Genomic DNA, 24,941 nt, shown 5'->3' on the forward strand with positions numbered 1-24,941 from the left:
GTCTTAGATCCTTGCCTTGCTAAAAAGAGGGAAGTCGATCAAAGTTAGTCGTTGTAGGATGTTGCTATTACTGGGGGGCACTCAACTTTTAAGAGTATAAAGGGATTCCAAGACCAAAAAGTTTGAGAACTACTGTTTTAACAGCTGCCAGTTATAAGGAAATTCAATCCTTACTATCAACATTCTCATCCTCTTCCATGGGGAAGGTGCAGGGAAGCTGCTACCACCCTTACTACTCCTCCTCTTCCTCCTCCCCTTCTTGGTTCTTCAAAACTCAAGAGTTGGAAAGGACTTCAGAGGCCCTCAGATCTAAGCCCATATCTAAACTTTACCTCATTCAAGGTCCACGTCTAAAGAACTGTGTTCAGTTCTGAGTGACACATTTTAAGAAGGACATTGATAAACTGAAGAGCACCCAGAGAAAATGCTAAGTATGGGAAGGCCTTCCAGATCATGCCATGTGAGGGATTGGGGGTGTTTAGCCTGGAAAAGAGAAGACTTATCAGGAACAGGATAGTTACCTTTAAGAATCTGAATTGTAGATAGAAACAGATCACTTTCTTTTGTATTATGTTTTGTTTTGTTTTATGGTTTCTCCCATTCATTTTAATTCTTCTATGCAACATGCATTTAATAGGAAAGTACGTGTAGAACCTATATAAGTGTGTACGCCATCTCACAGAAGGAGTAGGGAGGGAGGGGAGAATGAGGGGGAGGGAGTGGAAAAAAATCTGAGATATATGGAAGTGATTACTGAAATGGAAGATATATGAGATATATGGAAGTGAACACTGAAAACAAATACAATAATTCAATAAAAAAAAGAAAAATGATAACAGAAAAAGAAGATACTGGAGTGGTTTGCCATTGTCTTCTCCAGCTCATTTGAGAGTTGAGGAATCTCAGGTAAATAGGATTAAGTGACTCACCCAGGGTCACACCAGTAGTAAGTGTCTGAGGCTGGATTTGAATTCAGATCTTCCAGACTCCAGGTCCAGTGCTCTATCTTTTCTAACACCTAGCTGCCTTTATTAACAGTAAGGCACTAGACAAGCATACGTTATCATCATTGTAGTATTATTATCCCCATTTTTTATATAATGCCCCATTACTATCCTCACAGGTGAGAAAACTGGGACAAAGAAAAGAGCCTTGCTCCTGGAAACAAGAGGGAGACAAATGCTGAGTTCAAGGTCAGTGTGGCCAGAATGTGGGATACCAGAAGAGGATTAATGAGAAATAAGTCTCTTGAGATAGACTGGAGCCAGACTGTGAAGGGCTTTAAATGGAAGGCTGAGGAGTTTGTATTTGATCTCTATTTCTCTGGGTCACAGTGCAGTGCTGCAGATTCCAGGCCTTCCAAGTTGGGCTTTAGCGCAAATATTCTTTCCAGCTTTTCTCTTCCTAATACCTGAGCCAGGTGTTAACTGACTGAGATTTCTGCCTCAGGGCAGACCAGTTTTTCTCCCTACTCCCTACCCCAGAATTTATGAATCCCCAAATTTGCACGCAGACAAAAAAGAACTTTCCCCCTCAGACTACTTCCCCCAGGCATTCATTCCCCTTAGTACATGCTACAGGCACAACCTCTTAGGGCATGGCATACCACTCCTCTATCAGATTCCTCCATTGGACATAGCAGTTAGATCACGTTGGCCCAGCTGGGGTAAACAGAGATATGGGCTTCATTCCAGGGAAAGCTGGATAGTGGCCAGCTCCTCCTAGCTGGTGTGGTTTCTGAAAGGAAGGGCGATACTGTGGGAGCTGGAGTTACAGGACCCAAGTTCAAAACCTGACTCTGAGGTCACCTATGGGACGTTGTACAAAGTCATTTAACCTTCTTATGTCTCATTTTCCTTATCTATAAAATGAGAAGAATGTACTGGATAATCCTTGGAGTCCCTTTCAGCTAGCTGTAGGTCTGTGTTGCTTTGATCCCTTTCCCCAGGTCTAGCGGGAAAGTGGGAGAATTCTCTCCCTCTCTGGGCCTTCCCTCCAAAACTTCTGGTTTTGGGCCAGCTGAGGTCACTAGAGCACTATCCTTTTCTCAGTACCACTAAAGAATCAGTTCCTAAAGCCTTCCCAATTTAACCTTAATGATAGGAGAGTGGGAGGGGAGAGGAGAAGCAGAAAGGCGGCCTCTCCGGTGGGGAGGATATTCAGAAAGGTTGAAAAAATAAAAGACCCTTCTTGGGATGTTTTTCTTGTTAATCTGAAAGAAATTTTTAATTCTGAAAATGTACTTTTAGATCAGTGAACAAAATGTTTAGGATAAGGAATTCAGATAGTGAGTGCTGGGGCTGCTAGGTGGTGCAGTGCGTAGAGTGCTGGGCCTAAATCTTCCCGAGTTCAAATCTGGCCTCTGACACTTACTTGCTGTGTGAGCCTTGGCAAGTCACTTAACCCTGTTTGCCTCAGTTTCTTCATCTGTAAGGTGAGCTGAAGAGGGAAATGGCAAATCACTAGAGTATCTTTGCCAAGAAAACCCCAAATGGGGTCACTAAGAGTCACACTCAACAACAACATATAGTGAGTGCTGCTTAGCCTCCCCCACTTCCAAAATGATTTTTTAAAGAAATGTTACCATTTTAAGATCCCTGGAATCAGATCATGACAATTCCCAAACAGTGAGGGTCAGTAAGCAGTACAGCGCAGCTAACTATCCAAGGTAGGAACCAGAACCAGGAGGACTCAACAGACAAAGCCTTGGAGGAAGAAAAATATTAGCTTATATTTGCATGGCCTTTTATGGCTTGCAAAGCTTTCCTCTCGATAGTGTTGTGAATCAGGCTAGACCTTTATAATTATTTCCATTTTTTAGATGAGGAAAATGAGACACAGAGCTTAAGCAGCTTGCCCACTATCACTTACGCAGTAAATGGTGGGGCCAGGGACCAACTCCGAGGTCTCCTGACTCTGGGTCCAAAAGTTACAGGAAGCAAGTTTAGGTAGGAGGAAGGTGGTTCCTGTCCTTCCTTCCTCCCTCCCCCATCACCACCCCTGCCCCTTCGGAGACCACAGTGAGGGTTTGGCTGGTGAGGCCAGAGATCACTACAATGACTCAAGTGCAGCGTGAGGTTAGCACCAAGCTAACCTTAAGAAGAAGAGATCTTAAAAATAAATAAATGAAATGTTATTTTTAAGGATCAGTGAAATGTTTCTCCTTTTATCTTTTCATTGTTTAAAATAAATGTTAGATTTTGTAAAAATATATGTTTAGTTGTGATAAATGATTGTGATGGAATACTGTTGGGCTGTAAGAAATGACGAAGAGAATGGTTTCAGAAAAACCTAGGAATTTTCATATGAACTAATGCAAAGTCAAGTGAGCAGAACCAGAAGATACTGTACTCAGTAACAGCAATATTATAATGATATTCAGTTATGAGACTTAACTATTCCAGTCAGTATTCACGACAGTTCCAAAAAACTCAATGGAAAATGCTATCCATTTCCAGAAAAAGAATTAATGAATTCTGAATACAGATTGAAACTTTTTTTCACTTTATTTTTCTTGCTTTTAAAAAATATAACATAGCTATTATGGAAATATATTTTGCATAATTTCATAAGTATGTTGTTGTTAAGTTATTTCAGTTGCATCTGATTCTACTTAACCCCATTTGGGGTTTTCTTGACAAAGATCTGAGATTGGTTTGCCATTTCCTTCTCCATCTCATTTTACAGATGAGAAACTGAGGCAAACAGGGTTAAGTGACTTGCCCAGGGTCACACAGCCATTAAGTGTGTGAGGCTGTATTTGAACTCAGGTCTTCCTGACTCCAAGTCTGGCAGTCTATCCACTGAGCCACTTCATAGCTTCCCCATGTGCTTAATAGATGCCATATTTCTTGTCTTCTCAGTAGGTGAGGGATGGGGTGGAGGGAGGGAGAGAATTTGAAACTGAAAATAAAAATAAAAAAGTCCTGTCCAGCTCTAAAAATAAAATTAAAATTAAATACAGCTTTGTCTTTTTGCCTCTTATCCAGCAATATTGGAGGGGGGGAAATTGGAGGGTTATAATGGATATCATAATAAATATTAGGTAGGGTAACATTCCATATTCCTCCAAATATAGGGTAACATTCCATATTCCTCCAAATACAAGTTTTGCTGTTAAAGTAAGATTTTTTTCTTTTAAATGTTTTATTGATGCTGTTTTCTTGTTTTATATTATCACTTTCTAGTAATTCCCTCCCCAGAGATGACTTTTGGTCCTCTGAAGTCAGGACTTATGCTATCATAAAGTCTGTAGCTGTTTTCCTTTACATTATCGTAACCACCATGTAAATCGTTCTCCTGGTTTTGCCTACTTAGCTCTCTATGAGTTTATACAAATCTTCTCAGGTTTCTCTGTGTAATTTCTTATGGTGCAATAGTATTCCATTACATTCATATATCACCATGTTTTTAGCCAATCCCCAATAGAATGGCACCCATTTTCCTTCCAGATTTTTATTACAAAAAGTGCTGCTATAAACATTTTTGAATTAACAGGATTATTCTTTTTCTCCATAAGATCTTTGAAAGGGAAAAAAAAAACCACATAAATATACATTAAGAATGACACCAATTATAGGCCATATTCAAGTTTTACACAGTTAACAAAATGACCTACATATAGGCACAGGAACCCTCTATCACTCAGCTGGAAGTCTCTGGAAATAGTCCTTGTTTAGGAGTGAAACAGCTCAGGGATGGGGGAGAACTGAGTACTCAGCATAGGAAAGCCACAGATCCCAACGGACCCACCTCATGTCAGCAGTTTACCAGGCTTGTCTGATTTCCTCTGGCCTCAGTCTAAGCACCAAAAACTTAATTGACTCCTGTACCCCGGGGAAAATTAAACTGAATGGCCTCCTCAGATTCCTTGTATTTCTGAGGTTCTGTGATTCATTGCCAGAGACAGGAAGAGGAAATTCACATATTCTTCTCTGAACCTACACCAGCTGGTTGATTATGTTTACTTGATGTATCAAACAAGAATTCAATAGCTCTGAATGAATGTGATCTTAGACTACAACTGGCAATTCATGCCCACAGGATTCATGGCTAGCTCTGAAACTGCCCAAGCTAGGGTCTGCCACTTATCGGTTGTTTGACTTAGATAAATCACTTCCCCTCCGTGGGCCCTGGTTTTCTCATCTGTAAAAGGAGATTGGATGAGATGATTGCCAAGGTTCCTGCCTGCTGTGACAGTCAGTGTATCTTCTTGAGCTGACATACCATGCTCTAAGGGCCCTTCTACCGCTAGGATTCAGTGTATAAAATCCTAGTGACGCAGCTTGAGTTGGGACAGAAATATAGCACTGTAGTTTGGTTTGCTCTTCCTCTCCCCCTCTACTGCTCTCTCTCTCCCCTATCTGTACAACTATTTACTAAGAGGTTGTCACATCTCACTGGAAAAGCTGTGTTAATGAGCAACCAGAGATCCTTCATAAATCCAGAGGATGATCGCTATGACCATCAGCAAAAGGGCAGGTAAGGACCCTTGCCTTCTGGGAGACAGATAGAGAAGTCAGGATCCAAGAACTGCCTTCTTGATTCACCCCTTCCTTCAAATTAAGCAAGAGGCTGGGGAGGAAAAAACCATGGCTACAAGGCTATCACAAGGACAGCAAGGGGCAAACCATGCCCCTGTACAGTGGAGATCACAATCATAAAATGTCAGAACTGCGAGGGATTTTATGAGAGGAAACAGCACCAGAAAGGGGACATGCTTGTCCAAGTTTACACAGGGAGTCAGGTCAAGAGTTGGGATTAGAGGTCTGGTTTTCTCAGCTCCTGGTCCAGCCTTCTAGCCAACATATCACATACCCTTGTGTGTGTGTGTGTGTGTGTGTGTGTGTGTATACATATATACATATTTTGAAGGGACTTGAGACCCTTTAGTCCAACTCATACCTCAACAAGAGTCTCCAGTACAATATATTTCATACTGGCTGGCCAGTAGACATCTAAAACTCAACAGATTCAAAATAGAACTGGTTATCTTTTCCCCCTAAGCCCTCCAGCCCTCTTAACTTCCTTATTACTATCCAGGGCACTGAAGGGATCACAATAGTAAGTGATAGTGGGGGTTGAGTGAACCACACTGACTCCATCATCTTGTGACTCAATTTTGGAGTTAGCTCAGTTCTCTTTCTATTCAGTTATGGTCTAGTCCAATTTCTGTCTTGTGAGAAAACTTTATTCAGTTATGGGAATGATAAGAAACTGTATTGCCTTGTTTGAACCTTGTGTGGGTGGGAAACTGGACCACTTCTACCTGCTGCTTAGAGAACCTTAGCTAAGGAACTTCACAGAACAAATCTCCTTAAGAAAAGGATTTGTTCTATAAAATTTGGATTCAATCAAAAGGCCACACTTGAGGACCTAGAGGCCACATGTGGCCTTGAGGCTGCAGGTTCCACCCTCGACCTAGGTTATGCTAACCAGAAACATAATCAGCTCCAAAGACTGATGGAAGGAGTTTTCTCACAATTGAACATCTCAAACAACCCATATGTCTTATCAGAAAACTGGTCCTATAATGATTGATAGATTATTGTTTCCATGTTCCTTTGATTGTTTACAGACACTTTGGGGAGTGGGATACCTCTTTTTCTGATTTCAGGGAATCACCTCTTTTCTTCTTCCCCCTCCCAACTTGGAAAGTCCCTACTCTTATCAGATTACTTAATTTTGTATTCTGGTTAATTATTTTCTTTTAATTAATTGGTCTTATTAGATGATTTTTAATGCATAATCTGTCTGTATTCCCTCTGTATTCGAGGTCTAGTGCCAAGCTGAGGAGGCCTGGTCCTAGTTTGTTGAGCAATCGGCATGCATTGCTTAATACATCAATATGTTCAGAAAGCTTGAACTTTTGTTTCCTCAGTCATTTCAGCTTTCACCCACTACAGCACCACCATCTTATCAGTCTCTCAGGCTTACAGCCAAGGTGTTATCCTTCACTCTTCACTCTCTCTCACCTCCCATATGAAATCAGTGGCCAAGGTCTGTCCATATCCCCTTTGCAGTATCTCTCATATACGCTCCCTTCTCTCTTAACATTGCCACCACTCTGATGCAGGCCCTCATTACCTCCCCGGTTTGGACTATTGCAATACTCTGCTGGTTAGTCTCACTCCCTCAAGTTTCTCCCCGCTCCAATCCACCCTCCATTCAGCTGCCAAAGGGATCTTCCTAAAATGTAGGTCTAACCATGTCAACCTGCTTCCTCACCCCTTCCATCCCCCTCTCCATTCAATAAACTCCAGTGGTTCAAGGATCAATTCAGATTCGTCTGTTTGGCATTCAAAACCCTTCACAACTGAGCTCTCCTCCCAACCCTACTTTTCCAGTCTTCTTATACCTTACTCCCCACTATATACTCTTCAGTTCAATGACACCAGCCTCCTCGATGTTCCATGGACAATGTACTCTATCTCTTGTCTTTGGGCATTTTCTCTGGCCATCCCCCAAGCCTGGAAATGCTCTCCTTCTTTATCTCTGCCCTAGCCTGGGTTCCCTAGCTTCCTTCAAGTCCCAGCTAAAATTCTGTCTTTTACATGGAGCCTTTCTCAGCCGTCCTTAATTCTAGTGCCTTCTCTTTTTTAAATTATTTACTATTTTCCCTGTTTGTACATATTTGTTTGCTTGCTGTTTCTTCTATTATTAGACTGTGATCTCCTTGAGAGTAGGGATCATCTTTTGCCTCTTTGTGTATCTCCAGTGTTCTTAGGATTAAGTTCTTAGGATAGGGCCTGGCACATGCTAGGCATGCATGACTTAATAAATGACTAACTGACTGACTTTATAAACAACTGGTCATACAGCCTTTGCATCTATAACCTGTGACCCAGAAATCCTCAGTACTGTGGGTTTACATGGACTGAGAGGGATCTGTTTCAGCTAAAAATCACTCCCTCCACCTGCAGTTACTCCAGGAAAATGTAATGCACTCAGCATGTAGTTTGTGTCTGGATTTCCCCCAAAGTGGATAAAAGTGGTCCCCAGCACTTATACAAACACTCAAGGTAGCACATGCAAATAGCAGAGGTAATAGCATATATTTCACTACATGGAAAATGCAGAAGATGAAAAGGACTTACAGGAGTTCATAAATAGGCAACATTCAGAGCACTCAACTAACCCATCAACTCTACCACTCTCTTCCCTGCCCCCAGGAAGAGACTGAATGTGAGGATGCTCTAAGGGCAACACTTGGACATTCTGTTGAGCTCCTTTTTTCCAAAGAGTTTTATATCTCCCCTTCCCCCTACTACCAAGATTCATAAAACCACCCCATAGCTTAGACTTCCTCTGGAAGCTGCTCAACAAATAACACCCTTCCTCTTGAACTTGCACAGTTGGAGTAACTATATGCTTTCCAAGCAAGACGATGCTTAGGAACTATGCAGATCATAACTTTCTTTATTCAAGGAAAATACTGCATCAGAAAAATGCCCTCCTCTCTCAAGGAGGTCTAATCCCTGAAATACTAAAATTGTTATTTTTGTTCAGTCGTTTCTCAGTTGTGTCCCACTCTTTGTGACTCCATTTGGGATTTTCTTGGCAAAGATATTGAGTGGTTTGCCATTTCCTTCTGCAGCTCCTTTTACAGATGAAGAAACTGAGGTAAACAGAGTTAAGTGACTTGCCCAGGGTTATATAGCTAGTAAATATGAACTCAGGAAGATGAGTCTTCCTGACTCCAGGCATGGCACTCTATCCACTGTGCCACCTAGTTGCCTACTACTAAAATTAAGAATTCTCCAACCCACACATTGTAAGCACATATATCCATGTCTATTTTTACAATAAATGTCTTCGTCCCTGGCTGTTACCATCTCTTGGTCTAGGAAAGTCAGTTCTCAGAAACTCAAGTATCAGCCACTTGTAAAGACATACAATTCCTACATGCTTTCCAGTTTTCCTCCTCATAGCTCCAGAACAGAGGCCTACCCTATTACTTGCTAGTATAGAAATCCAAGAAAGAGAAAATTAATCTCTTTTATTAATCTTATAGAGCACAGAAAGGCCCAGCTTTGTTGATAAGAGTTTGTCCTCTTGAGCCAGCCAGCCAATCAGTGGGCATGCCCACGCCTCCATAGAGAGATGCCCCTCAGATGTCTCCCAATTAAGGTGATTAGGGAATTCATTGACAAATTGCCTTTGATCAACTCCCCTACTGTCTAGTGAGAGAGGGAACCTACTAATCCTAAGGCAAGTTTTGGACAGATCTTACTGGAGAAATTTTTCCTTACTCCAGTGTTGTAATGGATCTATGATCTTACCAATGTATATAGTCTCCCTACTGATGGGACCATATCCATGCCTTCCCACCTTGAGAAACTCTTGTCCCCATCCTCCCATATACTTGTATACTTTGGGATACTTTGTTATTCCCATTTCTAATACAAAGACTCCCCTCAATATGCTAAGGTCTACTCTGCATCCTTTTGAAATTATGAGGATGCTAGTGGAGCACCTGGGCTGTCCTTTGGTTATATTCCCAGTTCTTCTTTTTTCTATCATATATTTCTCAGACCACAACTCTTACACTGCTTTTCTTGTGCAATTCCTCATTTTTGTAACACAATACAGCTTGCTTATGCCCACCATGCACATCGTCCTTGCCCTTAGTGTGACCTTTAACTTCACTGTAACTCAAAGTCATACAATATCAGTGAAAGAATATTGATGGTATGTTTTAGAAAGAAAATTGAGGTTATTAAAAGAACTTCACAATTTCTCAAAGGTAATCCAACTCTTTCTGTTCAATTCATTGTATATTTATATATTCTGTCCAATACACATATACACACTTTGTAAACTGTCTGTTCAATTACATTTCGTAGCCTACTCTAAAAAAATAGGCAAGTTTCATCCATGGAGTTTTTTGTGTGTGGATCATTAGGACAAACCCATTTAAGTGACTATGCCTCTCATTAAGGCAATCCTGCAACATTTCAAGGTTTGATGCAATCAACATAATATCATCTGAAAATGGGAATGACTAGAAAGACTGAAGCATCTTTAGGGAATCCTTTGACTTGTACTTTCTAGTGCTTCTCATCTGTCATGATGGGAAATACTTTTGACATGCACGTGTATGTTTTTTATGCCTCACTTGATATTAATAACTGTTCTCTGTATTATATCTTTCAAAGAATCTTATATAATTTTGACATACATATGGGAGAGACCTTAATGGAGAAGAGGTTATAAAATAGCTTTTTGCTCTAAATCAAATGCTTTTTTATAGTCAAACTATATTTGTTTTCTTCAATATTATTTCCACTTCTTCTATATCTGGGTCTATAATGCTTGTGTCCAAATGTGGTGGGTCCACTGCCCTTGATGGTGAAAGGAGTTTGTTATTCGACAATAAAAAAATTCTCACAGATCTTTTCCATCTTGCATGTCCTTGCTGTTCCCCTTCTAGTTTCATCCTTCATTCCAGGCCAAGAGATGGTTTTGACTATTGCTTCTCTTTAAATTTGTTTTTCCTTTCACTTCTCTTCTTTTTAATGAGGTGATTTTGCTTATGATCTTCCACCATTCTTTTCCATAAAATTTAACAAACAGGTTTATTTTGTAAACCAGCATTGCCCTTGACTGCCGTTTCTTTCTGTTTGGCAAACTGATCATAAATCTAATGATTGAGGTAGTTTGTAGGTTCTTTTGGCCTCCTTGTTTTGGGAACTGATTTATAATAGTTAAACTTCATTATAAAATTGTTATGCTTGGTCCTTTCCTCTACCACTTTTCCATTTTGGGGGGCATCAATAACTTATTTAAATAAGTCATGTTGGCGTTTTTAATTTGTACAGCATATTTTTTATTCTTTTACTAGTTTTATATTAATTTTCATGTAAAATTAGTAACCATCAAAATACACTTAATTTACTTTTCCCTCATTCTCTGCAAATAGTAAGTCCTGTCTCTCCACCCTTTTTTCCCATTTTCTCTGGCTGATGTTGTAAGAGGATAATGCTCCTCATTTTTAGGGTCATAGTCTTCTGAATAGGCCAGTAAAAACTTTTCAGAGAAGGCATAGTTAACTAAATATAAATCAAAGAATGTGTTATCATTATTACATTATAAGTATGTGTTAATCCTAGTTATGAAAAATTACAATTTTAATTATCAATCTTTTTCATATGAAAAGGTCCTGGAAAAAGAATGCAGTTGATCACTCTCTTACTTTAAGGGAAGTTAGTTCTTAACTAGCCAGTGGCTTCCTCCAGCAGTTTCCTCATACAGCATGCAGGATTTCAGAGTATCCTAGTAGCTTATATTTTCCTCAAGCACTTCTCCCACTCCAGGACTTAAAGTGTTTTCTAGTAACAATCAGCTGTACTGAAATGGAAGAATCTGGAACATCTAATTTTCCTACAGATCTCACTTCTTTTAGAGTTGCTCCTTCTGCCTCAGAATGCTCAAATAAATGCTTTGTACTTAGAAATGCTCAGTGTACTGATTTCAGGTATCTATACAGTTTTAACTTGTCATCAAGCTCAGTAATCTTGTCATAAGCTATAGTTAGCCATTCCTTATAATCCTGGTCTTTTTTTTCTCTCCAAGAATCCTTCTAAAAGTCATCACTTTTTTTTCATGAACAGAATTTCTTTCCCACAGTCACATCAAGGTTGAATCATTGCTCTTTAATCATTTATCCTGCTGGTTTCTGTTTCAACGATTTCAGCTTCTTTATCTTTTACCAGATATCCTTCTGGAAAGCAGAAAGTATCTGAAGTCGACTCACTCCTGCTACCATGTCCCCATGGATGTCAGGAGCTTGCCCAACCCTAGAGAATATCCCAGCAGCCTCTTATGGCCCCAAGAGTGCCTGCACACAAGTCATTTTGTTTTCATTTTAATCCTTGCTTTAACTAGATCTAGACAATTGCTTCAGAAGTAACTGCTATATCAATAAAGAGTTATTTCTATTTCCAGTCCATCAAAATATAATTAATTTCATTTTTGTGACATTATTCAGTACTCCCTAAATCCAGCTCTTTCTTCTAATTTTTTTCTTGAAGCATTTACTATGTGTAGTGTGAGGCTTCCATGAAGCATACAATTCTTTAGTCTCTCTCAGTGCTTCCTCCTGGACAATATTTTTTTTTGCTCTCCTTGTCTATGCTCACTTTTGCACTGAAGTTTTAATTTGTATTTTAATTTACAGTGTCCTATCAAGCTCTTTTTTTCTATCAAGTTTTAATGTAATTTGTATGTCTCTTCATCTTATGCAACAAAAGTTTGAGAATAAGCTGCATTATTTTTATGGTGGTCTTTTTGCAGTTATTTATCATGAGTACTGCAATATGTAGGAACCAAAGTCCTATGAAATGATATTTCTTTGACATATGCTAAAAACAACTTCACCACTCTGTTAAGCTTTCCTTAAATAAAGGCAAAACCCACCTCTGCAAAGTCTGTCAAGATCTTTTTGGCTCTTGATTTTGACATCCAGCCCATTAGCTATCCTCAATTTTCTGTCATGTGTAAATCTGCTAAGCATGCCATCTATGTCTTTATTCAAGACACTGATAAAAATGTTGAGCTAGCAGAGATTCAAGCAGAAATTCCTGAGATACTACATTAGAAACTGCTTTGATCTAGCCAAACTATCCTGAATCCATCTAACCGTATAATGACCTTGCTTTCATCTCTCCATTTTATCCCCAAGAAAGTGTGATAGGCTTTATCAGATGCTTTACCAAGATCTAAGTGAACTGTAACTAAAGTATTCCCTTTATCTATAAAAGCCTGTCAAAAAAGAAAAGAAAATTACTATCGTGTGACCTTTAAAAAAACCCCACTTTATTTTTAATTGATGTGTTTTATTTTTGCATCACCTATTTCTAACTAGACTCTGTCTCCCTTCCTTAGCCAGCAAATCATCCTTTGTTACAAAATTTAAAAAGAAAGAAGAAACAATTCAATGAAACTAACAAGACTACAGTCATTCCCAATGACAAAGTCAATATTCCCCCACAGAATCCCCCACCTCTGTAAGGAGGTGGAAGAGGTGTATTTTCTAAACTCTTCTCCAGGACCAAGCTTCATCACTATAATTTCATAGGGTTCATTTAAAAAATTTGTTTGTTTTCCATTTATTTTGTTATAGTCATTGTATAAATTATGTTTCTGGTTCTGCTTACTTCACTCTGCATCAGTTCATGCAAGTCTTTCCATGCCTTCTTGTATGGTTCACATTTGGGTGTGACTTGTTCTTAATGAAGCTTTGATGGCCCTATGACCACTGCTTCCTTTTCTAGATATGCACCAACTGCCTCTTTAATATAAGTCCTAGAATTTTCCTGGAATCAAACTCACTGACCTACAGTTTATAGATTTCCTTTCTTCCTCCCCACTTCTTTTTTTGAGAGGGGAGAGGGAAATGAGTGGGTGTTTATTTTTCTCTAATTCTACAGCATTCCTCCAGTTCCTCACAGTCTTCCAAAGATTACTGACAGTAGCTTAGTAATCATAACCACTGGTTCTTTCAGGACCCTGATTCATCTGGGCCAGATGATTTCAACTCATCAAGGGTATCAACGTGTTCTTTTACTATATACTTCTTCATTTGGGGTCTCAAACACTTATTAACCCATTTTTATTCTGTCCTTTTTAGGTCAAAGATCATCCTCCTTGGCAGAGAAAACAGAAATAAAACAAAAGCTGAGCAGTTCTGCCTTTCCTCCATTATCTTCATATCCCTCATCATGGCAATTTGGTGATAAGGCTACACATCTGATTGGCACTTTGACCTCTGTTATGAAATCTTTATCTTCATTGCACTTTAGTAGAGATAAGCTATCAGGCAGCCATGTGTGGGATTTGGGCAAGTCAGGTGCTAGTCATAGTATTCATGGAATCACAGAATGCCAGGGATGGCAGGACCCTTAAGAAACCATCTAGTCTAACCTCCTCATTTTAAAGAGGTGGACCCTGAAGCCCAAAGACAAAAAGTGACCTCCCAAAGGTCACCAAGTGAATCAGTAGTAGAGCCAACTCTAGAAGCAATGCTTCTCCTTCTCTCAGCTGGGATCTTTCCACCATGCCACACTGTCTTACCTGTCCCATGAAGCTAGCCATGTCACACCGGATAAGTCATTTGATTGCTCTGAGCTCCCTACTTGCCTGCCAATTGGGTATCATCTTTACCCCATCTATGTGCATGGCAACCTAGATTGTGAGGATCAAATCAGCTATTGGATTCAATTTTTGTGTGTGTGGTCGTCCTCCATTGCCGAAGAAGACCATGCCATCAGAGGAATAATGACATGATTTGCACTTAACTTTGTTTTTTTGAGTGAGGGAGGGTTGTGCAGGTCACCACCCTCACTTCTCCTCCAGAGCCATCTGAATCCAGTGACCAGATATTCATCAGGATGACTGGAGATGACGCAGGATGAGGGGATTGGGGTTAAGTGACTTGTCCAAGGTCACACAGCTAGTGAGTGTCAAGTGTCTGAGGTGAGATTTGAACTCAGTTCCTCCTGACTCCTGCACTGGTGCTCTATCCACTGCACCACCTAGCTGCCCCAGATTTAATTTTACAAATATTTTTAAGCATTGTAGAAGACACTAGGAATACAGAGATGAAATAAAACAGATGCTTTTTCAAGGAGTTTGCAATCTAATGGGTTATGAGGTACACAAGACATGTATAGGTATATATGGATCAGCTAGATGATACAGTAAATAGAGCACTAGGCTCTACTGAGGAAGACCTGAGTTCAAATCCAGCTTCAGGAACTTTCAAGCTGTGTGACTTAACCTCTGCCTCAGTTTCCTTATATGCCAAATGGAGACAATAGTACTTACCTCCCACGATTGTAGTATGGATCAAATGTGATAATAATTGTAAAGTGCTTATCATAGTGCCCAGAATATAGTAGATATTACATAAATATTGACTATTATTATTACCATTATTACAAGAAAACTAAGATTCATGGGAAAGTGAAAAAAGTGAAAAAGTGTCCAGGCAAAGTGATAGAAGAAATTTGAGGAGGGAAAAAAGATGACTTTCTTCAAAAAACAAAATTTTAATTGAACTCTTTTGTTTTTGTAACACGTTCATTTCCAAATATATCTTCTCCTTCCCTGCCCAAAAGGACATCCCTTGTAACAAAAAATAAAAAAAAGAGGAGTTGAAATCCATTCAGCAGATCTAGCCAACTCATGAAACAAGTCTGACAATATAGGCAACGTTTCATCTCACACCTCTGCAAATAGGTCAGGTAGGTACAATCTCCTTTTCTCTGGGGAAAAGCTTCCTCATTATATTTACACAATGATTAGTTTCAAGAAAAATCATGTTCATCTAGCTTCGGGGAAGAAATGGCACCTAACTTCAGTCTTGATGGAGATTAAGCATGCCAACAGATGGTGGCTGGTGGGGAAGTCCAGCTGTGTGAGCCAAGCCATAGAAGCACGTACCAAGAAGACGAGAGGACAGGGAGCATGTCACTGCATCACAGAGTATATGAAGGGGAGTGGTATGAGGAAAGGCTGTGAAGGTAGGCTTTTTGATAAAATTAGATGCTTTACAGAAATGAGTTGTTAAACTTCCTCATTGCCAAAATCCTATTAGGGTTGAACCAACTCAGAACTATTTAATGCCTTCATTTTACATATGAAAAAACTGATGCCCAGAAAGATGACTTGCTCAAGACCTCCCCGATGATAAATAGCAATCTTTGTGTGGCAGTTCTACAGAAAGACCTGAACGTTCTGGACCAGCCAATCTCCCCCCACCCCACCCCAGGCCCCTTCTGTTTTAGGATGCCAGGATTCTTCTCTTCCTTTCCTATGTAAGGGAATCACAAAGACCAATGAGATGAACAATTCCCTCCTCCTTGAGGCTACTTTGCCCCTTCCTTTCATTTCCACAGAGCAAAATCAACCGTTCCCTCATCTTCTATCTGTGTCCACTTTGAAGCATGGGATACATTGGGGACCAGGACCCACAGCTGTGCCTCAGCGTTTGTCTGTGGTAACACCAGAACGTGGCCTTGCCAGGCCCAGCCTCCACCTCTGCCTTTCACTTCTTGGGGGTGGTGAAAGGGCCTTTATGGAAAAGAAAAGGCATTGTTTGGAGGATTACAAAGGGGCAGGGGACACAGAGGCGGTTTTTAACTGCCTCAGTCTTAGAAAAACAACAGCCCCTTTTCACTGACAAGTCAAGTTTAGAAAGGAAGGAGCCCAGAAGTGGTGGTAAAGACCCAGGCAGAACTTGGGGCAGAGTCCAGGCGGGAGACCTCTGTGGGTTCATCTTATAAACAAAGTAAGAGGGGACCAAGAGTCAGGTGGCTTCTGGAGAAAGCACCCTGAGACTAGATAAGGCCCAGTTTCATTGCTGGCCTTGCTATGTGTCTTTTAACAAATGGTTTCATCTTTCTGGGCCTCAGTTTCCTCCCGTGGCAAATGTGACTTAGCTCACTCCCACCAAGGGCTGGAGGGGAAGCCCTTTGTCATATTAGAGAAAAGCTTAGCCCTGGAGTCAGAAAATCCAGGTTGGAATCTCACACCTAACTCTGGGTCTCTAGAGAAATCACTTGATGCTTCTGAGCCTTGGTTCCCTCACCTATAAAATAGAAAAGATAAACACACTGCTTCCTCTCCTTAGGCAGCTTCAATTTACAAATTTATCTGTAAAATGAAAGTTTGGGACAAGGTGATCTCTAAGTTCCCCATCTGGCTCTCAATTCCAGATCCTAGTCTGGAAAGGGTTTTGCAAAGCAATTGGGGCTATAGAGCCCTGAGCTGTTCTCATCAAATGAGATGCAATGCTTGATACAAATGCCAGAGATCATTTGTAGCTTCATATGTATCTTCTATTGCCTCCACATAGTTTTAATCTCCTCTGAAGTCAAGGAGGTCAGTGCTTCTTCTAACCCCTGCTGCGTACCTCCAAGAGTTTTGTGCATGGTGGAAGTTACTCTATACTGGAGGCATCACTGGCCTCCTATCATCCTGCAATGTGCCCTACCTCCCAAGCCCACCCCCTGTCCCTGACCTGCAATGCTCTCAGAGCCTTGTCCCTAATTACTGGGACAGGCGCCAAGTACTGACTTCCCCATTCCTGGAGCTCACTGGGCCTCTTTCAATAAACAAACAAACAAAAATGGGTATGCTTTTGTTTTTTGGTCATCCTTGGTATTTCAGATTGATGGATGGTTCTGGTGAGCTGCTCTGACAACTCCTCAAGGCTTGACCTGGCTGGAGAGCCACCAAGGAAAGCACAACTATGAGATGTAGCCTCATTGCCTTCCAAGTCAAGGGTCACAGCTGGTAGACCTAGGTTGGGTCCTACTCTGCTGGTCTGGGAATTGGGATAACTGGGTTGTCTTCCTGGTTCTGCCATATATCCTTGTGAAACCTGGGGCAAGATCTCAAACTTTGCAGGACAACCATTTGCCCACAACTTTGGCTAGTCTGCCCACTTCATGTCCAACATATTTTCATGTTCTTTTGTGAGAAAGAAAGGAATCATGTGACTACAAATCTGTCAGATCTTCCGGTGGCTCATCATAGCCTGGGGAGAACCCTGGCTCTGGTGGGATCTATCAAGTCAGAAAGGCTTGTCTAGCATAGACCAGGGACAACCCAGGACCAGCCCAGCCAAGAAAACAGGATCCCTACTAGCTCTTTGGCCTGACCCATGAAAATGCAAAATGGTCTTCATTCCCAAGCACCCTTTTTCCTTCAAGTAATCATGGCCTTGGGTATAGGAAAGGAGGGCAGAGGATGCTAGGAATTGAAGGTTTTCAGTTGCAACCTAATTTGTTTCAGCCTTTGGGCACTCTGGGTATGGAAAATCTTTTGACAGATAGAGACCAGCAAATCTTGTAATTTCTAGTCTGGGAGAGTTTATAAGATCACATGGTCATAGAGCAAGAAGGGACTGGGTCCTTCTAATCCAAACCCCTCATTTCATAGATGACGAAACTGAGCCCCAGAGAAATGAAGTGACTTGCCCAAAGTCACACCAGTAAGTGGCAGAGCTAGTGTTCAAATTCAGGTCCCCTCATTTAAAATCCTGCACTCTTCCTAATACTGCATCCTACCCTGCATCCACCAACGGCCCTAAGTGTCAGGGATAGGACTTGAACTCAGGTCTTCCTGACTCTCAGGACTAGCCCTCTATCCAATTCAACATTAACACTCAACAAATCAGTCTTTTGTTCTTCAGAATCAGCCCTCGGTATCTCATTTCTGACCCTAGGACTAACATATGTCAGAACAGGTCTTGTATTACTAGGTCTGAGGTTTGAATGAGTTGATCCCTTTACCAGTGGAGGTGACAATGGGGCAGGATGTCTGAGACCCTGGGAAGATTTGTTTGATGTGTATATAACACACACACACACACACACATTCAGAAACTTAAGCCTGGCCTCTCTTAACCAAGGAGGGATGAATTGTTACCCCACTCCCACTCCCAGCTCCAGGGAATCTCCACAAATGCTACTGTAGGGGACATACCAGATGCCCTCTCTAGAGGACAACTGCCTAGTAGGTAAGGGGGCACTGATTTGGAGTTCCTCCAGCCAAATCCCAGAGAGCCAGAGAGAGGAAAGATCTTACAGATCAATTTAACAGCCTTCTTACAGGGGAGCAAACTGAGGTCCCAAGAAAGAAGAATTATTTTCCCAGAAATCAAACAAGCAGTAAGTGGCAGTCTGGTCTCAGGTAGGGGCTTCCAACTCTTCAGGCAACATTCCTTCCACAGTACCAGCCTTAGAGTGGTTGCTAAGTTATGTCCTATCTCATCTCTAGCCCCATAAAATTCAGTGGCAGCAAATGTGGTGACTCTTGAACTGAGAAAGTACAGCTCACATTTAATACCCTTCAATCACAATGTCCTCCTTCCTGGGCTATTAAAAATGGGACTTTGAACACAGGCTTATAACAAAGACACTGAACAATAAGCCTGTTTTGTTAGGCCATCAAAAGATGCAGCAGGTCCAAAAGAAAACTTGAACTTCTAACTCTAAGTGGAATGAATGCTGGCCCTGCCTTCTATGGCATACCTGGGCTGGGCAGGATTTAAACCTGATACCAGATTCACACAGTTATCACCCTGGGCAAACAGTGGGGCCCAGTGATACAGAGTACAGCTCAGCCTGGCACACCCCTATGCTGCAGACTGCAGGTATGACTAGCCACCCAGTCCGCAAGACCTTCTGGAAGGCCTGCACTGGACTCCATAAGGTAATACTGTGAAGGACCAGTTAAGACTAAGCATAGGGGACATAGATAGCTGCCCCACAGCACAATACACAGGGGCTGGGGTATACTTTTAATGTGACTTTTTATGTATGATTTTTTAAATATAGATGACTTTTTATAATTTTGAATGCCAGATAATCCCATTCCTTATGGCATATAGTAATTTATTTTGTGACAAATCAAGTAAAATGTGACCTGGACTATTCAAAACTTCCTGTGAAAGGTCACAGGGGGAAGTCATAATTTTCAAATCTTGCCTGGGGCCTGGGACAAATTTCTTGTCCAAATCCCAGGAGAAAAACCCGCCCTAGCTTATCACAATAAAGTCATAAGACTGATGTTTTAGTCAACAGACCAGAAATTCTTATATTTAAGTGAGTAAGATATCCTTCAAGGCAGTCAGTCACCTTGGGAGGCTACACACTTATTTCCAAGTTGCTACCATTGTCCCAAACACTTTCAAAACTAGTTCCTCTTTGGGAAAGGACTTTAGAGATATTTTAGGAACCCAATAGGAGGACCCATCTTTCTTTAGTCACCTCATTTTTTGACCCAAGACTAGTACCAGAGATACCTAATTCCTCTGTTCGGATCTCCAAGACTTTTGGCTATTTCCAAAACATGAACTCTAAAAGCTGAGGATTCATGCCTGTCCTACACATACCTCCCCCAGCTCCCTAGGTGATTTAAAAGAATGTGCTTTAGGTAATTTCCAAAGAAGAGTCTCAGAAATGCAAGTTTCCTCTTCCATGTGCATATTGGGTTAAGCATTTCATTACCTCCAACAAGTGCCAACGCAACCCAGGGCAGCAATGTTTATTCCTGCAGTGTCTGATTAAAGAGGAAACAGGCTGCAGACCTGAAGTAACTTTTCCAAGGTCCTATTGCTAATAAATAACAAAGCAGGACTAAAACCAAGGTTCCTTGACTCCTGATCCAGCGTTCAGTGCTTCTCCTGAATTAGTGTACATGGAGTTTTCAAGGTGAAATCCATCCAAAGTAGTATTAAATTCTGGTCTTTTGACTAAAAAGATGAATCCATTCTCATTGCTTTGTGGTTATACCTCACAATCTAACTAGGGAGACATACATGCACAATGACAACACTGAGCCAAAGGAGGGGGCAAGTAAGTAGGACACGAGACGAAAGGAGGTGGGAAGATCAGTCTAGCCTGTGGTGATGAGGTAGGTTTCAGAAAGGCATTTATAGGGGCAAATCAAAGGTTAGGGTCTGGGTCAATAGGGAATGACGGACAAAGGCAGAAAAGCACAATGGATGGTTGGTAGACAGTAAGCAGTCCCACTTGACTGGCAGAAAGTTCATTTAGCATGAGAGAAGGCTGAGGAAGTAGGTTTGACCTATATCATGAAGGACTTCTAATGCCAGGCTGAGGAATTTGGACAGCTAGCATGAATAGAAACACTGATTATTCACAACTATGTATCAGCCAAAGAGGATCTATATTTAGCGTTTGGAATGAAGCTTAAGTACTCAGACCCCTGCTCAAAGCAAATGTCTGACTCTAACCACCACCATCACCACCACCACCACACCAGACCCAGGGGTGGGGGCAGGAAGGACAAAGAAAAGCCCAGAGTTCTAGAATAGCCAGAGACAATTCCTTTCTGATTCCTCAGAGCTGATTATCACCTCTCCAAGAAGAGCCCATTCTCTGCCTCCCACTGATGGGGTGATCAAGAAGGTTGGAGGCACCGAGCATTGGAAGAGGCAGATTTGACCCTAATTTTTCAACCTGGACATTTAGTATGGCTACACTACCACCAGCCTCAGGAAACAATGGGAAAAAGAAAAGGCTTGAGAGGCAAGTTGTCCCCATTTACAGCCCTGATGCAGCTTTTTTTGCCTTCTTTAGAGTTTGAAGTGCCAACTAATTCAGGGGTGGGGAACCTGGGGCCTTGAGGCCACATGTGGCCCTCTAGGTCCTCAAGTGTGGCTCTCGTCAGTCAAAGGGTCCCACTTGAGGACCTAGAGGATCACATACAACCTCAAGGCCCCAGGTCAAGCATTTCATTACCTCATCACCACTAATTTCAGGTACCAGTCAGCTGCAGGTGCCACCTCCTGCTCCCCCACACATGCCCATCCTCCACATGGTGAGCCTACCTAGGAAGTTGTGGTTCAACCCATCTTCTGCCCTTTCCTCCCCTCTACTCCCCTCCCCTCAGAGAGAAGGCTCTGGGACAGAATTCCTTAGAGCACCCACCCTACTGCCCACGGACCAGTTAGAAACTGGGAAGCCCCATTTCCACAAGAATAGGCAACAACAGCCTTGGTAAAAGAGCCTGGACAGACAACCAGGAGACAACTACAGAATCTTGGAATTCCTTGGGATCTCAGGGATCATCTGGTCCATGTCATACCTGAATGGGAATCCCTTACAAGTGGAATCCAGACCTCCAAGCATGGGGACCCAACCACCCCCAGAGCCTCCCTTTTCTCTTTTATTCAGCTCTAATTGTTAGGAAGTCTTTCCTTACATGGAGCTGAAACCTGCCCTTCTGCAACATCCCTTTATTGATCCCACTTTGCTGGCTGGAACAGGTCTAATCTCCTTTTTTTTTTTTTGTTTATAGTCTAATAAATACTGGAAAACAGTGATCATGTCTCGCATAAAGTCTTCTCTAGATTAAAATCTGAGATAAAATCATAGAATTTAGAGATTACCCAGTCCATCCCACTCATTTTACAGAGGCAAGCACTGACCTCCAAAGCTTCACATGGTCACACAGATAGTAAGCAGGAAAACAGAAATTAGGACCTAGATCCTCCAAATTCAAATTTTAGCTTTACAGTCAATTAGCTGTGAGTTTTTAGACAAGTTATTTCAGCCCTCTGACTCTACTTTCTCATCTGGAAAATGGGGAAATTGGTATCAGCCCTGTCTACCTCACAAGACTGCTATAAAGTTCACATAATATACTTTGGAAAGTATTAAAGCAGTACCCAAGTACAAGGTACTGTTATCTATTACCTCCCAGTGCTCTCCATCCTGTCCAGTGCTCTGTGTCCATACCTTACTGATGACTTAGTCAGAGTTTTCTTAAAACTAAATTCTAAAGCAGGGCTTCTTAAACTTTTTCCACTTGCAACCCCTTCAGTGCTTCTTAAATTGTGGGCCGCAGTTTAAGAAGTGAATAAATCTAAAGCCCTTTTATATTGGCAAAACTCAGTTTCCCTGGCTGGTGACAGAGAAGAAGATGAGCAAAGTTCATGCTTACCACTTCTTCTGCAGAGTCCTAGCTTTATTCATAGACCCAGAGAATGAGAACTCTAGAACACACTTAAGAATATTAAGCTACTGCTATAACAGAAGTTAGAGCACATCCATTTCCTCCTCCATCACTTGCTCCCTTGTAACCAGAATGCTCAGGAAGAATCACATTGGAAATCAGAACACAGAATGAAGCAGATTCTTGTGTTATGTTTTGTTTTGTTTTTTTCTCATGGTTTCTCCCATTTGTGTTAATTCTTCTATGCAACATGACTAATATAAAAAGGTGTTCAATAGGAATGCATGTGTAGAACTCATATAAGATTGTATGCCATCTCAGGGAGGGAAGAGAGGGAGGCAGGAAGGGGGAAAGAGAGGGGGAGAAAATTTAAGACATGGAAATGATTGTTGAAAACTGAAAACAAATAAATTAATGAAATTCAAAAAAAAAATCACATTCGAAAGGGGCCAGGGGTCTCCAAGCCATTGACAAGGAAAGAGACTGGGGCTGTGTTTTCACCCATCACTGAAGAGAAGCAATAAATCCTGTTATGGTAACAATTCTACTTCCTCAAGGAAGGTTATCTACACTATGGAGAGGGACAAGTCTTCTGATTCTACTTGCGTAGGGAGCTTGCTGCTGAGGAAACTCCTCCCAGCATTGCAGGTTGGCACCTTTTCTGAGAGAAGTCTTTGAAAATTGCCTAGCTCTGAGAAGTGTCCTAGTGACTAGTCACATAGAGGGAGAACTTAAACCCCAGGGCTGCCTGACTCTTAGCAGCTCTCTGGTCCACAGTAACATGCCTCCAATTCGTCATCAAGAACTAGTTTGCAGAGGGTGGGGTGGATGACATTTGGGGCAAATTCCTAAGTTGTGCTGCCAGACTCTGTTTTCTCAATAAGAATCTCTAATGTCCATTGGCTTGTAAAGCAGAAGCAGTAAAGTTCACATCTGAAAGCTACTAGCTTCCAAGAACTGGTCTTTCTGTACTTCGGTGTCAGACCACACATAGAATCTTAGAGCTGAAAAGGGCCTTTGAGGTCTTTCCAGGTCATCTAGTCCAAGTTCCCACCCAGTGCAGACATTCTTTCTACAAGATCCTTTGAGGGTGATCATCTAGCTTACATAATACTCTAGAAATGTGTGGAAGAGGTTTGAGGGCCAGTATATATTAAGGTTAGTATATGCATGCCACAGTCATATTGGATCACCTCTCAAAGAGACGAAGAAGTCCCCAGACTGCAAACAAGTCAGGTTAGCAGAGGGTCAGCTTCAAGTCCTCTGCTGAAGCTGTGGATCACACCTACCCTGGGGCCCCAGGGACCAGCCAAACCTAGTTTTTCACCCAGCAAGAACCAGGTACACCTAATTCCATAGCTTCACAGAAAAAAGCCACCCTAGGTGACCTCAGACACCTCTCCCTCAGACAAAAACAGCTCTCGGACAGGGAACAGTTTGAAGTGTGTGGTTGAAGGAAATAAAATGTACTTCCTTTTTTCTCTTTTTTTTTGGACTGGGGCAAGACCAAGGTGTACTAAGATGTGACCAAGTGGGAAGCAAAAAGAATGAGGTTGTATTAGGTGGAAGAATGGGCAGGTGATGCACTCAACCCTGCAGAGGGTATGTCAAGTGAAGAACTTGCTAAAAGCAAACCTCGGCTTGAGTAGGGTTCTGGGTCGAGAATCCAGGGTATTGCTTATGTCAAAGTATGTGGGGGGGGGGGCGGAGAAGGAGAGAGAGAGAGAGAGAGAGAGAGAGAGAGAGAGAGAGAGAGAGAGAGAGAGAGAGAGAGAGAGAGAGCTGGTTCCAGTGCATGTAATCAGGTGAACAGGAACGACCCCTTCAGCCCCCTCCCTGCCTGAGACTGCAGTGGCCGTCTCCCAGAGACAAATTCCCAGCTACCGGGGTAAGGGTTCTATATTCCTCCAGATCAAATGTACCCAACGCCACCCTCAAGCCCTCTCCGCCCAACTCAGCCTGCGGGCCCTAGTGGGCACAGAGGCTCGAACTCACGATCTCCAGCACCATCAGGGCACCCAATACAGAGCGGAGGAAGCCGAGGTCAGGTCGAAGGGCTCCGATACCGGGCAGCGAGGAACCGGTGCCGCCCTGCACCGGGGTGCTGGTCTGGGTGCTGACTTTGGAAGGGAAGTCAGCCATGGGTCCGGCTGCCCTCCAACCCCCAACCTTGGGGGTTGAAGACGGCGGGGACCGATGCTTCGCTTGCTCTTCGAGCTCCGCGTCCCTGCTCCAGGCAGCGGCGGTGGAAGTGGAGGCGGAGATGGAAGCGGCTGCGCCCGGGGCTTGCTCTCCCCGAGAGACTGGCCCGGCTCCGCGCTAGTTCCTCCCGGGCGCCCAGAGCACAGACTGCGCCGCCCTACGCTCCTACTCGCGCATCTGGGAGGCGCCAGGGAAGGAGGGATCCAGAGAGGGGAGGAGAGCGGGGGAGAAATACAGGTACTTGATGA

At 42.2% G+C, this 24,941-nt stretch overlaps 1 protein-coding gene across 1 annotated transcript in view; it reads right to left on the reverse strand.

The window, feature by feature from the left end:
• The window catches only part of PLLP (plasmolipin), a 33,235-nt gene extending 8,294 nt beyond the window's left edge, over positions 1–24,941 (reverse strand). Inside the window, exon 1 of the mRNA XM_072632320.1 lies at positions 24,487–24,941. Coding sequence (XP_072488421.1) covers positions 24,487–24,633 — 147 coding nt within the window. The 5' untranslated portion in view covers positions 24,634–24,941. The remainder of the gene's footprint in view (positions 1–24,486) is intronic.

Source organism: Notamacropus eugenii, chromosome 1 (genome assembly GCF_028372415.1).
Source record: "Notamacropus eugenii isolate mMacEug1 chromosome 1, mMacEug1.pri_v2, whole genome shotgun sequence".
Taxonomy (NCBI): domain Eukaryota; kingdom Metazoa; phylum Chordata; class Mammalia; order Diprotodontia; family Macropodidae; genus Notamacropus; species Notamacropus eugenii.